At 43.8% G+C, this 18066-nt stretch overlaps 1 protein-coding gene across 5 annotated transcripts in view; it reads right to left on the bottom strand.

Moving 5' to 3' along the window:
* CHD5 (chromodomain helicase DNA binding protein 5) overlaps nucleotides 1–18066 on the bottom strand; it is a 256909-nt gene that overhangs the window by 130705 nt on the left and 108138 nt on the right. For all 5 annotated transcript variants that reach the window (XM_075327784.1, XM_075327788.1, XM_075327789.1 and 2 more), the window contains exons 9-11: nucleotides 16551–16775; nucleotides 15641–15841; nucleotides 14137–14348 (exon numbers count right to left, since the gene is read on the bottom strand). In XM_075327784.1, the coding sequence (XP_075183899.1) occupies nucleotides 14137–14348; nucleotides 15641–15841; nucleotides 16551–16775 (638 nt within the window). The remainder of the gene's footprint in view (nucleotides 1–14136; nucleotides 14349–15640; nucleotides 15842–16550; nucleotides 16776–18066) is intronic.

The following is an 18066-nucleotide window of genomic DNA, read 5'->3' as shown; positions in this document are numbered from 1 at the left end:
TCCATCACGCATTGCTGCAGCCTGTTTACCAGCACTTAGCTAGACACTTCCCTTTTCCACCCTGTGCTGCTAGAGATTTTGGGAGAAACCAAGCGTCAGAGCAGCCCAGGGTAGGTATGAGCCCATATGGCAAATGCTAGATGGTCAGCGCAGTTTGTCATTCAAATTTCAGCACTTTTCAGCTGTCCACATCAGTGATTGTATTACCTAAACCCTTTGATTTTGAAATGCAGTTTGCAGCACTTCACTAGGTGTCATCCCCTGCTGTTACTGCTGAATGAAACTGCTAGCTCAGCTTGCAAGAGGCAAAATTGGGATTCACTCCAAAATGTCTACAGGAAGCGTCAGGAATGATCCCAGTGACATCTTCCTTTCATTTTGTGTGATTTCTGTGATGGAAAAGGAAGTATCAGAGGAGGAAGAAGAATCTGCATAACAGACCAGTACTATGTGATCCCTGCTGAGATGCGCTCATAGAGGCTATACATTCAATACAAGTATTTTAGAAAATGTATTGTTTAAAAGAACTATGATATATGGCAGGGGGGTGAAAAAGTAGTGGAAAACCTCTTTAATGTGTTAATGGCAGATATGAATGAATGGTAGTGAGTTTTTATTTTCCATATAGTGCCCTCCCCCGCAGGATAAACAAAGTATTATACTATTCCAATTGAATCAATTAATAATTAGGGATGATCGAATACATCGATTATTCGGCTTCGCGAATATTTTCCGAATACCTCGCGGCTATTCGACTATTCGCGAATATTCGATGCGCAATGTAAGTCTATGGGAAACCCCATTAAAAACAACTATTTGGAACTATGCGGGCTTCCCATAGACTTACATTGCGCATCTAATAGCGGCGAGATATTTGGAAAATATTCGCAAAGCCGAATAATCGAAGTATTCGATCATCCCTATTAATAATCCACGTATAGAGGTGTTGGGTCTTCGAGGGAGACCTTTTTTTGCAGTTGCTCTAGAAAATCTCATATTCTGGAGAGAAATAAATGGGCAAAAGAGTAGCTTACCGCTAATTCTAATAAACATGTGACATGAAAATCCAACCAGATTGACTACAAACAGCCAGTAATTCACCATTCTGCCATATAAAATCATAGAGCCATAGCCAGGTGTAGCTAGTGTGACGATGATTTGCAGCTGACAGCAGAATATTGATATATATATATATATATATCCATATACGCACACAGCAACATATCATCTATAGCAAGGGGAACACGTTTTTTTGTAAAATACACTATTTCATGTCCAGTGCCGCCTTCACTCTGTGTTTAGCAGAATCAGTGTAAGCAGCTCCCCATAAAATGTCACCTTATCTGGGCCTAGGGAAAAAATATAAGTTGGATTTTATGGTGTGAGGAAATGTGAGGTCACATTGTGTTACTGGCCTTTACATTTCAGACTTATGGGAGCAATATATAAGACTAATCTGGGAAATATTATGTCTCTATTGACAATAGCTGCCAGGTACAGGGGCAGTAAGTTGTTACTTTTAAAGGGAACCTGTCATGTTGAAAATGGTACCTGATCTGCAGGCAGGAAGATATAGAGCGGGAGAAGCTGATCAGAACAATATACAGTTTTGTTGGAAAAAGTATCAATTATATTCATTGAAATCCCTGGTACTTATGAGTCCAGTGGGCGGTCCTACTAATGATTGACAGTCTTCCCTGTATTACTGAGCCTGCAAAGATAACGGTCATTCACTAATCGGACCGCCCACTGGACTCATACATACAAACACAGGGATTTCAATGAATAAAACAAGTTATACTGAATCTTTTCTAACAATGTTATATATCATTCTGCTCAGAATCTACTTCTCTATAGCGCGCTATCCCCTGAACAGACTGCATGTACAATGTAATTGGTTCCTTTAAATAAACCTGCACATTAGTGCAACTGATTAGTCCCTGTTCCATGCTCCACTCACTGACCATGTACCTCTAGAATTAGATGCAAAGCCCATGAGAAAGCAAAGTGACCACTGTATGTGTCAGTGTGATATGGCTGTCGCCCTCAGTACATTGTTTTGTCTTTAAAGTGATGTAGACACAGAGAGTACTGTCTCCCTGTCTCACTCTAAAGGATGTAGGCCCAGAAGGTACTGCTCCCCAACCTCTATTTGTAATTGTTTTTTGCAAAAACAGTAACATCAATCTTGTCGCTCATTGTAAATGTTATAGGCACAAATAGTATCACCTCCCTTCCTTTCATTGTAAATATTATAGGCACAGATAGTATCACTTCCTTGTCTCTCATTGTAAATGGTATAGGCACAGATATTATCTCCTCACTGTCTGTCTCTCATTATAAATGTTATAGGAACAGATAGTATCACCTACCTGTCTCTCATTGTAATTATAGGCACAGATAGTATCACCTCCCCGTCTCTTATTGTTAATGTTATAGGCACAGATTGTATCACCTTCCTGTCTCTCATTGTAAATGGAATAGGCACAGACAGTATCACCTCCCTGTCTATTATTGTAAATGTTATAAGCAAAAACAATTACATTAACCTTGTCTCTCACTGTCAATGTACATACAGACTCTCACTATAAATTATGTAAGAAAGTACAAATAATAGTACTATCAACCTTGTCTCTCACTGTAAATTACATTGGCAGAGACAGTACCACCTTGTCTTTAACTGTAAATGAGTAAATGATGTAGGCACAGACAGTAAAGTAAACCTTTTTTCTAGGAGTTACATGCTGTAGGTACAGAAACTACCATCAACCTTGTCTTCCACTCTAACTGATCTAAGGCACAGACAGTATTACTTCCTTGTCTCTCAATCTAAATTTTGCAGGCACAGACAGTGCCATCAGCCTTGTCTCTTACGCTAAATGATGTAGACACAAATAGTACTACCTTCATGTTTCTCTGTGTAAACGATGTAGAAATAGATATTACTACCTATTTATTTTTCTCTGCAAGTTAAGAAATACATTTTTTTTTGCAAGTTTATTTTTCTCTGCAACCTATTTATTTTTCTGTACTTCTCAGATAGTACTGCTGTCGTTTTTCTTGTCAAATAATATATAAAAAATTACAACTGTCTCCCTCTAAATGTCAGATGTCAGTATAATAGAAATAATAGAAATAAATTATGGACCTTGAGCTTTCAAGTCACATATAGAAACATCTAAGCAAGAAACTGGAATCAAAAACTCCTCAAATGGACATAACACACAAGGTACTGCTTCCCTGCTTTACTCTGTAAATGATACAGACACAGACCATACTTCTTGCATCTTTCTTTGTAAATGATGTAAACACAGTCAGTGCAGCTTAACTGTTTTTTTCCTACAAAAGTTTTAGGTTCAGATAGTACTGCCTGCCTGTCTTTTCCGGTAAATAACATAGGTACAAAAAATACCATGTCTCCCGAAAAATAATGTTGGCACAGTTAATTCTGCTCCATGAAACTTATGTAATAACATATAAACCCTTCTGTAAATTATGTTGCTGCAGATATTACTGCTTCTCTGTATCTCCCTGTAAACTATGTATGTTCAGATAGTACACCCTCCATGTGTCTTCCTATAAATGATGTAAGCACAGATAGTACTGTGTCCTTGTATTTACCTTTTGATGATATAAGCACTGATACTACTGTTACTCTTTCTTTTCTTCAATAATGTAGGTTAAGACAATCTTGCCTGCCTGTAAACTATCTAGACACAGATAGTTCTGTATCCCAGTCTCTTAGGACATTTAGTCACATAAAACTAGGCAACGAGAGCGGGAAACTTCTCATGGGGATCCAGGGTGAATAAAAAACATGGCTGATGGGCTGAGAAATTGGAAGGTGAATTTGGTTTAAAGGGAACCTGTCACCAGGCTTTTTCCTTATGAGCTGTGGCCATCACCAGTGAGCTCTTATATACAGCGTTCTACAATACTGTATATAAGAGCCCAGGCCGAACTGTAGAATGTAAAAATACCTTTATTATACTCACGTAGGGGGCAGTCGGGTCCAATCAGCATCCCTGGTCTAGAGTCTGGCGCCTCCTCTATCCTGTACAGTTGCCCTCCTCCTTCCCAGTCCCGTGTGGATAATTTGTCCTACATCATCCACACAGACTCCGCCATGGCACTCCTGCGCATGCACACTTTGATCTGCCCTGATGAGGGCAGAGCAAAGTACTGTAATGCGTAGGCGCAAGGAAAACCAGCCCATGCGCACTACAATGCTTTGCTCTGCCCTCAGCAGGGCAGATCAAAGTGCGCATGCGCAGGAGCACAAAGGCAGCCTCTCTGTGGATGACGTAGGTTGCGTCATCCATACGGAGCTGGGAAGGAGGACGGTGATGGAAGGAAGAGAGGAGATGCCAAACCGAAAGCGTTTTTTTTTTATGTTATACAGAGTGGCTTGGGCTCTTATATACAGCAGTCTGGAATGCTGTATATAGGAGCTCACTGGTGGTGGCCGCAGCTTATAAGGGATAAACCTGGTGACAGGTTCCCTTTAAGCAAGAAGAGTGGCTTTCCAGCAAGTAACAGAAAAGGCGGAATTAAGCCGCAGGAGGCGGGGACGGAGTTTTCCTTAATCCAGCTGAGGTTCAAGTTTGTCGCCTACACTTTAAAAACGACTAATAATAACGTTAGGATTGAAGTCGGCTGTGATACTATATTTAATGATGAGATGCCGGAGCGGCTCATGCGGACTGAATTGATGTATCATGCGCTCTTAATTGTAGTCTCACTTCTTGCATTTTAATCACATGTTTAATATCATTACAATTACAGCGCTTAAAAGTAAAGAAAAAAATAACACATATCTCTCCTGTCACTCCAACTCCGAGTAGTCACAACATCAATTTGCTGGAAATGTGTGTTGCCATGACAACGATCTCAAAAGTAAAATCCCGAGGTGCGTACACAACAAAAATAATCCAGCATGGGGATTATTAGTATGGGGTTTTTTTCTTATTTTTAACTTTTCCATTCTCCAATGTTCTCAGTTGCAAATTATATAATTATTTGGCTGGTAATCAGTGGGTGAGATAATCACTGCAGAGGCAGGAAAAGTCAATAGGATGTATTTCATGGAAGACATAAATGTGCGACGGGAACTCGGATATAGTGTAATATGAATAACGTATGGAAATAGGAAAACTAATTACAGTAAGTGCACCAGTAGACCAAACAATAAAAGTAGAAGGCAGGCTCCTTGTATTGATGTCACCAGATGGTGATGTCATTCTCAGGAGCTTAAAGCGGTTGTCCGGTGAAAATAAGCTATAACCTACCCAGATGATAATTTACGGATCGGTGGGATCTGACTTCTGAGACCTGCACAGATTAGGAGGACACGGCACTGTTAGAATGGAGGACAGTGCACATGCTCGACCTCCACTCCATTAATTTCCTATGGGACTGTGAGCACCAAACTTGGCTCTTTCGGGCAAAGAAATGGGTACTATTTAGAGGTAGGCCCACCAGGAAGAAGAGACAGCACAGGCTAACTTTATCCTCATGGGTGACCATTGCAAGTATCTGAATCCGCCTCTCCACAGGCACAAAAAATGTCATAAAAATAAGGGTACTCCCATGGAAACTGCCTGCTACAGCAAGACTATCCTTTCCTAGAAAGGTAGGCTGGAGTCTTTAGGGGAAAGAACCAGAACCAAAGCAACTCAGTTGCTTTCTTCTCTGTGTCCCTAAATAAGGTCCATTCTGGATAATGGCTAAAACTAGCATTTTTCTGACTAATAGAGCATTTAGACATCCATCCAGGCACTTAAATGACCGCGGGTTGGTGAAACGCAAGATGATCTGTACTGTCCTGTGTAAACGATAAGCTTTAAGAAGGTTATTCAGTATAGGGGAGGACATCATTCTGTATATAAGGGAGTATCATACTATCTATAGGGCTCATCATATTGTGTATTGGTTAGCCGTGTAACCATTATACTGTGTATAGGGGAGTGTCATACTGTTCAGAGGGGAGCTGTGGGGATTATCAGATTTTCTATAGGGGAGTTGGGGGTTAAAATGATATTATACAATGTATAGGGCAGCTGTGGTGTCATCATACAATATATAGGGAACTGTGGGGCCATCATATTGTATATAGGGAGCTGTCATACCATGTATAGTGGAGTTGCTAGCCAAGCATACTGTGTAAATGCATCATACTATGTATAGGAGGGTTGCGAGAGTAATCATACTGTGTATAGGGGGGCTGTGTATAGCAGAACTGCTAGGCAAGCATACTGTGTATATGTAGCGCCTCTGAGGCTTCAGTTGCTACAGGGTATTGCATCTCACTTAAGGTGCAGTACTCATCCCGGGTAAGGAAGAGGTTAACCACTGGTGTTCAACACTTACACAACACACAGCTTAGTAGCCAGCCACTGGAACTGGGTTAGAGGTGGTCACCAAAGCAAGGAAGGTGGGGGCAGCATGAAGCAAGTTAGAGAACACATAGACTTTTACCTCAGAATAGTCTGGGACACAGAAGAACACGGTCGCTGAGGAGAGTGCTTTAGAGGTTCCTCAGTTAGGACCGGCCTGACTGGAAGAAACAGGGGACGACCGGTGGAGTTGGTGAGACACAGAAGCAACAGGGTAGCTGGAGGTAGAGCTCAATAGTTCCCCCAGCACCAGCGTAGTCAGAGTGCCGAGCCCTAGGGTGGCGTACACTCCATGTTGCACCACCAGATTCTGCAGGACAGGGGGATTTCATGTCTCTCTGGCCACAAAAGATCCTGGGGCACAGCAGCACATAGAGTAAGGAGTCAGGACCAAGGTCGGGCCAATGTTTGATTCACGCTGCCTGCGAACATGACAGGAACTTAACCATTAAAGGCAGAGGTCCCCAAGTAGCTTCACGCCACGGGGATCTATACTACAAAGCACAAAGAAGGAAGGTCTCACACTCCACAACACCGGTGGTGGCCTCCGAATTATCTGGGATCGGCTGGGGCCCATCACAGCAGAGACCAGCACTCCAAGGGTGACAACTGGATTGTGAGTAAAAGACCTGGAACCGCAATCACTGTGTCCTCCACTTCATCCCCCTTTTCGTGGACACCTCGGGGCCACGAAGGCGGGCCAAGCCACTTGTGACATCCCCCAAGACCTCCCTGACCATCACCGGCCCGGGACGAGTATTCCCCAGACCCCGTGGGGTGCTCCATATAGTAGTCATCATACTGTGTATAGGGGGGTTGCGAGGGTAATCGTACCGTGTATAGTGGGGCTGTGTATAGCAGAGCTACTAGGCAAGCATACTGTGTATAGGAGGCATCATACGGTGTATAGGGGGTTGCAAGGGTAATCATACTGTGTATTGGCGGCTGACATACTGTATATAGAGGAGTTGCTAGGCAATCATACAGTGTATAGGTGATATCATACTGAGTATAGGGGATCTGTGAGGGTAATCATACTGTATAGAGGGGATTTGGGGTTGTAAGAGCATTATTGGAGACTTCAATAGGGGCACAATTACTGTGTATGTGAAGCAATATATGTCCCTCTCCTTGTTTATAAAAGATGGAATGTATTCCCTTTTGTGACTGTGCGTATGTGCTGTAATGCGCTGATGTTTAGGTTTTGCAAGGGTCGACCAATGAAGCCTTGTGCCCTTAGGCTCCTATGATTTATTTTTATGCCCTTACTGTAAGTTATTTTAGTCAGCCCATCCCCACTATTATCAACCTCATGTAAACAGTTCTGTGTTAAGATTCAGAATAAGGCAGCTCTTTCATCCTCTCTCAGGTGAAAGTCACAGCATGATCTCATCCCAAATTTTCAGCTGTATCAGATGCTTGTAGACAACCTCCTCCTGTCGTTCTATGGCTCAGAAGCTGAGAAAGCATTTCGGATTATAAATTCAAACATGTTTTTAATTGGACCTTTAAAAAAAATGTGTGAAAATGTAAATCTACCTCATGGGTGATTGTAAACGGGCAACAATCTGATTAATATCATTAGTTATCTGAACCTGTGCGCCACAGACCTCAACTCATGCACAGTGATAGACGACAGCATAGAGCAACTTCATGTCTTACACATAGCTACACAATTACCATTCTCCTTGCACCCTCAAGACGACTGAGGACAAGCGACACTTACTGCGCTCACGATGCAGAGAGGACAAGGAAATTAACTTTTAAGGATAAACATGTTCAGCTTTAATATTCAGACCACATAGTTCCTCATAGAACACCAAGTAACTGACGGTGTTTTCTGCTGTCACATTTATAAGTGATGTCTTTATTGAATCTCCCCCATCTGTAAATCTACCCACCATAAAGATCTTTTATGTGCATCATTTTGCTGTCAAGGTCAAATTCAGCTCTGTGGCCATTAATAATGTATAAGAGACATAATTTTCATTCCTTACCCGAGAGCTGTACTTTCAAGTAAGTTTTCAGAATAAGCTGCTCTTTGTGTGTATATTAGGAGTACTATTTCTGGCCATTATATGACTTGTAACCTGCATTTTTACCATTTATTTCCCTTTGCAGACTCTGTCTCTTAGTGTGTGTCACAGTTGATAGACAGTCCTGTGGTGTCCGGCTGTAGAAGGTCGCAGCGTTTGGCTACACAATCTGCTCCCTGACATTCTATTCTTCCTGCTGTTGTGTAAGTGGTATTCCCTATAGGGTGCTAAACACGCTGCAACATCGCTAACGATATATCGTCTGGGTCACGTCGTTAGTGACGCACATCCGGCGCCGTTAGCGACATCGCAGCGTGTGACACCAAGGAGCAACGATCAACGATCGCAAAATCTTTCAAAAACGATGATCGTTGTCACATCACTCCTTTCCTTAATATCGTTGCTGCTGCATGTACGATGTTGTTCGTCGTTCCTGCGGCATCACACATCGCTATGTGTGACACCGCAGGAACGATGAACATCTCCTTACCTGCGTCCACCGGCAATGCGGAAGGAAGGAGGTGGGCGGGATGTTCCGGGCGCTCATCTCCGCCCCTTCGCTTCTATTGGACGGCTGCCGTGTGACGTCGCTGTGATGCCGCATGAATCGCCCCCTTAGAAAGGAGGCGGTTCACCGGCCAGAGGGACGTCGCAGGGAAGGTAAGTCTGTGTGACGGGTGTAAGTGATTTTGTGCACCACGGGCAGCAATTTGCCCGTGTCGCACAACCGACGGAGGTGGGTACGAACGCTAGCGATATCAGTAACGATATCGCAGTGTGTAAAGTACCCTTATGTATCTTCTCTGCTGGGGATTTATCCCTTTCCTTTTATGACCCTGCGGATATCCTCACCTTTCAGCTGTTAATCATCATCACTTCCTCTTGTGTCCTTTAATACCAATAGAGTTATATTCACTACAGGCCTTTGATGCAAGAAGCTGGCATGTATTAAGTTGATGAAATATAACAATATGTCATCATATGAATACATGCCAACTTCTTGCATCAAAGGCCTGTAAGGAATATAACTCTTTGTTGCTGTTCCTCTCCCTGAGTCTTCTTGGAGATAAGTTATTCATTCACTTCCCCCAGTTTGTGCTCCTCATGTCTTCTTTTAGAGCTTAGTGGGGTTGACTAAGCGCTCATCCCATCCGTTCCTCACCTAAAGCCCAGTTTAGGGTCAGCCAGGGCCAGGTATCCTGCTCAGCACATAGATGTGGAACCTATCTAGAATGATCAGGAGAGCCAGGGGTCAGCGGAAGGTTTGGTCAGGCTCACCATCTACCCTTTCCCTTGATGCAGGGTTTCCCTTCCCAGGTCACCATATGCGTGATACTCCCCCATACCTAGCATGACAGTTTTCAATCCATTCTGAGTTGGTGGGAAGACACTAGCTGCTATGATGTCTCACATGCTTAGAACAGTACATTGGATTTCTGCGCTTCCTTTCTTCATTTAGCACACAGACAGAAACAGCAGAGGCACGGGGGATAATATACAAGCAATACTGAGTTGTCTGAATGTGAATTTAGCACTGGGATGAGGAAAAAGACTTGTTAGAAATCTCATCATGATCTTTCTGTGTCTTCCTCTGCCTGTTTCCTCATTCTGCTCCTCACTCCCCCTCCCACTTCCCTCTCTATAGAGTATAATGAGATGTGTAACATGACATCAGGGTGAGTGTCTATTTTGGAATTTAGAGTGGGTGACATATTCAGGTGGCAGGGGGAGAGGAAGCAGTGTCTGGTAATTGGTGAAGGAAGAGAAATTACCTGGTAAGACACATTACAAAGTTTCTCATCTTCATTTGTACTATTGATCCATCTAAAGTGTGTTGAAACGCCAGTTTCATTTTAAGATACCAGAATAACTCCGTATGTGCACTTCAAGCAATCTAGAATGCCTCATACAAAAATTAAAAAAGATCAAACAAACTAAATTCTGAAATAGTATTGTAACATTTGCGCCAGTTTCTGCTTCAGGCACTAGGCGGCGCCACACTATTGTTGTGGGTGATGCTTGATAAAACATTTTATTCATGGGACTTGTGGTTTTGTCCAGTCTGGAAGCTACTGGGAAAATCTTGTCTTGATTTCTTTCTGCTGTCAGCACTGGGTGGGGCTGTTCAATATAAACCCCGGAGAGCCATCTCCCACTGCTAGTCAATAGCGATTCTACACTGGTTTGTGCCTCTGTCCTGAGTTCCTGTTTTTTTCCTCCGATTTTCCTGTTCATTGACCTCGGCTTTACATTTGACTAATCACTTGTTGTTAATTGTGATCCTGACGTGACCTCCTGGATCTGACCCAGCTTCCTGACTAGCATTGCCCACTTTTGCCACCAAAGAACAGTTGACTCTGTGGTCCTTACTCAGGGACCTCTGTTTAAGTTCAGATCCCTAGGGGTTCAGGGGTTAAAGGATAAAGGCCAGGGCTAACCCTGGGTACTGGGAAAGAAGGGAATTTTGTTTACTTACCGTAAATTCCTTTTCTTCTAGCTCCTATTGGGAGACCCAGACAATTGGGGTGTATAGCTTCTGCCTCCGGAGGCCACACAAAGTATTACACTTTAAAAAGTGTAACCCCTCCCCTCTGCCTATACACCCTCCCGTGCATCACGGGCCCATCAGTTTTGGTGCAAAAGCAGGAAGGAGGAAACTTATAAATTGGTCTAAGGTAAATTCAATCCGAAGGATGTTCGGAGAACTGCAACCATGAACCAAAAGAACAATTCAACATGAACAACATGTGTACACAAAAGAACAACAGCCCGAAGGGAACAGGGGCGGGTGCTGGGTCTCCCAATAGGAGCTAGAAGAAAAGGAATTTACGGTAAGTAAACAAAATTCCCTTCTTCTTTGTCGCTCCATTGGGAGACCCAGACAATTGGGACGTCCAAAAGCAGTCCCTGGGTGGGTAAAAGAATACCTCGATAAAAAGAGCCGAAAAACGGCCCCCTCTTACAGGTGGGCAACCGCCGCCTGAAGGACTCGCCTACCTAGGCTGGCATCTGCCGAAGCATAGGCATGCACCTGATAGTGTTTCGTGAAAGTGTGCAGACTAGACCAGGTAGCCGCCTGACACACCTGCTGAGCCGTAGCCCGGTGCCGCAATGCCCAGGATGCACCCACGGCTCTGGTAGAATGGGCTTTCAGCCCTGAAGGAATCGGAAGCCCAGAAGAACGGTAGGCTTCAAGAATCGGTTCCTTGATCCACCGAGCCAAGGTTGACTTGGAAGCCTGCGACCCTTTACGCTGGCCAGCGACAAGGACAAAGAGCGCATCAGAACAGCGCAGGGGCGCCGTGCGAGACACGTAGAGCCGGAGTGCTCTCACGAGATCTAACAAGTGCAAATCCTTTTCACATTGGTGAACTGGATGAGGGCAAAAAGAAGGTAAGGAGATATCCTGATTGAGATGAAAAGGGGATACCACCTTAGGGAGAAATTCCGGGACCGGACGCAGAACCACCTTATCCTGGTGAAACACCAGGAAGGGGGCTTTGCATGACAGCGCTGCTAGCTCAGACACTCTCCGAAGTGATGTGACTGCCACTAGGAAGGCCACCTTCTGCGAAAGACGTGATAGAGAGACATCCCGCAGCGGCTCGAAAGGTGGTTTCTGAAGAGCCGTTAGCACCCTGTTAAGATCCCAGGGTTCCAGCGGACGCTTGTAAGGTGGGGCTATGTGGCAAACTCCCTGCAGGAACGTGCGGACCTGCGGAAGCCTGGCTAGACTCTTTTGAAAAAACACGGAAAGCGCCGATACTTGTCCCTTGAGAGAGCCGAGAGACAAACCCTTGTCCATTCCGGATTGAAGGAAAGAAAGAAAAGTGGGTAAGGCAAACGGCCAGGGGGTAAACCCCTTATCAGAGCACCAGGCTAAGAAGATCCTCCAAGCCCTGTGACAGATCTTGGCGGACGTTGGTTTCCTGGCCTGTCTCATAGTGGCAATGACATCTTGAGATAACCCTGAGGACGCTAGGAGCCAGGACTCAATGGCCACACAGTCAGGTTGAGGGCCGCAGAATTCAGATGGAAAAAATGGCCCTTGAGACAGCAAGTCTGGTCGGTCTGGGAGTGCCCACGGTTGACCCACCGTGAGGTGCCACAGATCCGGGTACCACGACCTCCTCGGCCAGTCTGGAGCGACGAGGATGGCGCGGCGGCAGTCGGACCTGATCTTGCGTAACCCTCCTTCAACACAAAGCATAAAACTGATGGGCCCGTGATGCACGGGAGGGTGTATAGGCAGAGGGGAGGGGTTACACTTTTTAAAGTGTAATACTTTGTGTGGCCTCCGGAGGCAGAAGCTATACACCCCAATTGTCTGGGTCTCCCAATGGAGCGACAAAGAAAGGAGTAGCTTGTTGTTTGTGGTATCCATTTTGGAACTGCTAGGTGACTACTTATTGTGTTCACGTGACATCTATCCAGTATGTCAAATTTTCTATAACTTGCGGCGGCTTTTACAGTCTACAGATATTTACTATCTGTATTTCTTGTCTCTGTAGGCTCAGCATTTGCATCTGTAACATGATGTAGGAAAAGCTAACCTTATAGGAGCTCAGCTAACCTGAAAGAAGCACATCTATTGACTGTTTCCATTGAAAATCATCAGAATTATGAATGCAGCTCTGGAGTATAATGCAAGTTGTAACTCTCGATCAGTACAAGATAAGTTATACTAATGTAACATTTTATACAGACTATATCTGTGTCCACCCATATCCTGTCCACCACCATTAACTTGAGAACGGCGGCAGCTATAGGCATAGAAGTGGTGTCTAGGTATAGTAAAGTAGCCATGCGCTATGCAATGAAACCACATAAAGCGCCACCTGGTGGACAACAACGGAGTTAGCATTTTTATCTCGAAAACGGAACGAGATAGAGAAAAAAGTGAATTACAAAGTTGTAGGGCATCATCAATTCAATACGAATCGACACCTTGCATACAGAAATGCTATGATTAGAATGTGTAAAACTCACAAGGCTGCGGACGTTGAGCGATACCTCATGGAGACCTTCCTACAAGTCATTGGGAATGGTGGCTGTGTGGAGTGGCCTCCACGCTCACCTGACCTGACCCCATTGGACTTCTTTCTGTGAGGTCACATCAAACAGCAGGTGTATGCGACCCCTCCACCAACATTGCAGGACCTACGACGACATATCACAGATGCTTGTGCAAACGTGTCACCTACCATATTGCACAGCGTGCAGCAAGATACAGTATGCTGTCCAGAGTCCAGATGTGCATTGCAGCTGACGCGGGGGCCACTTTGAGCATCAAAGTTAAATGAGTGCCATATGCGTGACCAGCATTCAATGTTTTGGGGGGGTCATGGGTTTCATATCATAGCATTTCTGTATGCAAGGTGTCGATTCGTATTGAATTGATGATGCCGTACAACTCTGTATTTCACTTTTTTTCTCTATCTCATTCCGTTTTCGAGATAAAAATGCTAACTCCGTTGTTATCCACCAGGTGGCGCTATAGGTGTTTTCATTGTGTAGCGCATGGCTACTTTACTATACATAGGACACCACTTCTATGCCTATAGCTGCCGCCGTTCTCAAGTTAATGGCGGTGGACAGGATATGGGTGGACACAGAATCATTCATTCTGACAACTGTCATCCCATTATTTATGAGTGACAATAGTTTCTACAGTAGATCAGAAGGTGCACAGAAAAGTCTCCTACCTGTGGTTCATTATCCGGTGTATCATCATCCACTCCGGCTTTATGCCGTAACGATAATACTTTTCCTCCATTATTGCATAATGAGGGTCCTTGGTTTTCCGTTTCTCACTCTTGCTGTCCTCATCCCCTGATCCATAATCAAATGCTGGCGGGTCATCCATGTCGTTCTTTCTTTGGTAATTCCGGAACATTACCGTGTGGTAAAGCTCGAGCTGATAAATGGATGAAGTTATTTAATCTCCAAAGTTATTACAAAATTTAAAACAGTTTCCTTCTTCAGAAGTTGACAGCAAGAAGAGCGGATGTGTTAGAGTTTCGGAAGTACAACCTATACCAATCAGACGAGTATTCCATATCCTGTGGATATGCAATAAATATACGAGGTGGGAATACACTACTTAAATATAAAGGGGTTGTCCACTAATCGGACAGCCCTTTCTAAAATACCATATTTGCCAGTGTAAGACAAAAAATATCCGATGCACACCCCTAGCCCTGGCTCCTTTCCAGGGATGGTGCCACTGGGTCTCCGAACACGTGCGTGACAATGTTATGTCACATGAGCACTGTGGCTAATGAGTGGTCACTAATTGGTTTTAGTCCTCACACTTCCCCCATATGAACCTCAGACAAGCAGTAAACATCCCATTTCCCCGAAGAGAACTGACCATTTGGTGGAAGAAGGTAGAACATAACGCAGGGATTGTCTTTTTGAGGGTTCTAAATCTCTGCATCATGATCCGTCCTATCTGTAACATCATTTTATTTTAGTTAGCCATTAAAAGGTATCAGAACTACAAGATTATAATTTAATAATTTTGTTTCTGTCACTGAGAGCATTCAATAATTGAATGATTGACTTTATCCTTTTTTGTGGCTGTTTTCCCCTGTCTGTCTTACCTTTCCTTGTGTCAGTTTAGTGCAGCGGTGGAGCTAGTGTCCCTCACCTGCCAGTGCACTAGCCAGGGCATCTACAGGTTTTCTTAGGTTCTCAGGTTCCAGTTGCCGACACTGTATAGGCCTGGCTAGGAGAGTAGGGACAGCTGCAGATGAGTGCAGGAGGTGTCCGATATACCCCTCTCACTAATGCTAGGGCTCCCCATTGTTATTATATCGCCTTACTTGTTGTATTTTTGTTATGAGTCAGGTCTTCCCGTAGATCTGAACGCACGTGCCACGCTTGTCATACCCAGCAAGTGTGACAACTAGTTGGCCCTCTTTCCATGTTATCACGCCCCTGTGGGTGCGATAACATGATTTCCATGATTCAATGTCACCACAGCTCCTAGAGATCTTGCGCAAGCGCACGGCTTATTTCAGCAGTGTCAGTGCACGTCAGAAGCCACGCTTCCCGGCTTCAGAGAGGTGCACTGCGCACGATCGTAGCAAAATAAAACGAAGCACACTATTGGATTATCACTTTCTATATTACTGAATGATTAAAGGGAGGTAAATGTATTGTATTTATATTTTTTTTTGTTTTATTTTACAATTATTGTCTCACCTGTAACTCTTTCACCCATGAGCAGTGCCAATAGGAGAGTCCTGCCCACTTGACAAAAAATTCACGTTCCGGAATGCCTTCCACGGGCTTCGGAGGCGGCATGAGGGGATCAATCTCACCAAGAGGTCCTGATACATGTGCAGGGGGTTCTCTCCATACCCAATGAAGAATTCTTTGAACTTTGCCTTTTAAAGGCGGACACTGAAAAGGATTTATAGATTATATATATATATATATATATATAGGTATAACCAAATAACCAGACAGGCCCTACCCCTACTGATACTAATTGTTTGCTTCATGTCCTACCCCATCTAAACCATAAAAAAAGAGGATTGTTACTATACCTTCACCATACTCCTTAGCCACCACTAGGGGGAGCTCAAGAACACTACAGAACTCAGTAACACACAAGTATGTAGTAAGCTCCCCCTAGTGGTAGAAAAAGGCAGCCAGAATTTTCATTATTTACTACTGTGCAGCAAATGCTGAGTTCTGGAACAGAAAACCAAAAACTCAAATATTTAAGGAAATCATTCATTAAGTGATTTAGAACTGAAAATGACATGATAAAACAATAAAATATAGATTCATGTTGTTTGTAGCTTGTGTGCAATATACAGAGTTGGAATTGAATCATGAAAATGCCTTGATGAATAATTCAATGCAGGAGCAATGAGCTATAAGACAGATATTGATCCATTTCTACAAACAGGACTGTAACTCTTTGAGGAGACTCTGGAATATGATGGAAAACAGAAGCTGAGAACATAAAATAGAGATAGCATCGGATAAAGATGGAAAATCAGCGAATGGTGAATGGGGCTGATCAATGCTCATCTCAAAGTGTAATGATTTCCATCTACTGAGGGTGAATGTGTGGGTTGTGAAGACGGCATAATCCACTTACAGTGCAGCGCGGGCATAACCATTCCCCATTTGGTATTTCAGGCAAAGGTGGGTTAAGACAGTGCAAATGGTAGGAGGAAGGGCAAGTGTCACAACACAAGAGCTCCCCTCCATCTTTACAGACACGGCAAAATTCCATATGGTCGTCTTCTTCATCATCTTCCTCTCCAACATCTTCTTCCTCCTCCTCTTCCTCCTTTGGCTCCCACTGGATGCCTTCTTTCTCCTATAGATATAGAGCCATAGTTAGATGATTAAGTTAAAAGTGTCACTATGTGTCTGCAGGTGTCACATCAGGTACGAGAGGACTCCTAGCGAGCTGCGAAACACAGGGTGAACACCAGGGTAGCAATACAATGGGAAGGCCCTGGCGCTAGGGAAAGAGGAGCGGGGTCACTTCCTAACGCTCAACTGAGGCTGATCCCTGCACTCCCTAATGTCCCTAGAAGAGTTCTTCCCCCGTGCGTCATCACGTGCCGAGGTCCTTGCTAGCCCTGAACACACCCTGACTAGTGAAGGCCAGCAAGATGTTGGTCTCATCACTACAATAAGACAAAACGAGGAAGGTAAGACGAATGGGTAGGGAAAACATAACAAAAGCACTCCTTGCTTTGTTCAGCAGGAAACTTTGCAGCTGCAACAAAACATACACCACAGCTATGCAGAGACAAAATCCTTCAACATGGACAGCATAGGTATGAGCTATAGCCGGCATAGGGAGGGGTGAGGAGTAGATATTTATAGCAGATGGAAGTGACTGCAGCTGAGGTTACAACTACCTGTTAGATCACTGCAGGATAGAAATGGACCTTAACCCCTTTAATACCGGATGGAATTAAATAAGCTCCAGCTCAGGGTAAATGATGAGCAGGGCACTAAAGCGGATCTGCGATCAACAATAAGCTGAGACCTTCTGATCCTAGATCCCCCAAGATCGCATCAGGCTGAGACACACTCATCACAAAATGACTCCTGTGCCCTTAATAGATGAACACAATGTACTACCAAAAACAATGATTTTAATTCTGGCTTGAACGATCGAATCAGACATCAACTTAGCATTTTGTTTGTTCGTCACATGATCGCCTGCAGGTTCACTCAATCCCATAATTGGCCAACGAGCGCGCTAACGAATGCTCATTCACAATTATTGACTCGTCTAAATGGGGCCTTTACAGTATAGTTATAAGAGCTGTATCTTGTACTGATCCATGCGCCTGTGTGATTATCAGAAGACAGCTTTATAACAATAGGAAAATAACAATGAAACTTCTTATTGATGGACGACAAGTAGAGATCATGAAAATTGTGCAAAATTCTTACAGATTCGATATCATGACGAATTGTATAGGTTACATTACTCAATTCATCGGCTTTATTCAATGAATTCAGAAAACCTAATAAAAATAAAATCTGGGTTTTTTAGCCTTTTCAGCTTCTAAAAACTCCTGAACGGTAGATTTCGTAGCCTAAGTGTGTGTTGAGAGTAAGGGATGTGTCAAATATTTGCCACAAGA

The sequence above is a fragment of the Anomaloglossus baeobatrachus genome, chromosome 11 (assembly GCF_048569485.1).
Source record: "Anomaloglossus baeobatrachus isolate aAnoBae1 chromosome 11, aAnoBae1.hap1, whole genome shotgun sequence".
In the NCBI taxonomy this organism is placed as follows: Eukaryota; Metazoa; Chordata; class Amphibia; order Anura; family Aromobatidae; genus Anomaloglossus; species Anomaloglossus baeobatrachus.
This window is presented reverse-complemented; position numbering and strand designations above follow the sequence as displayed.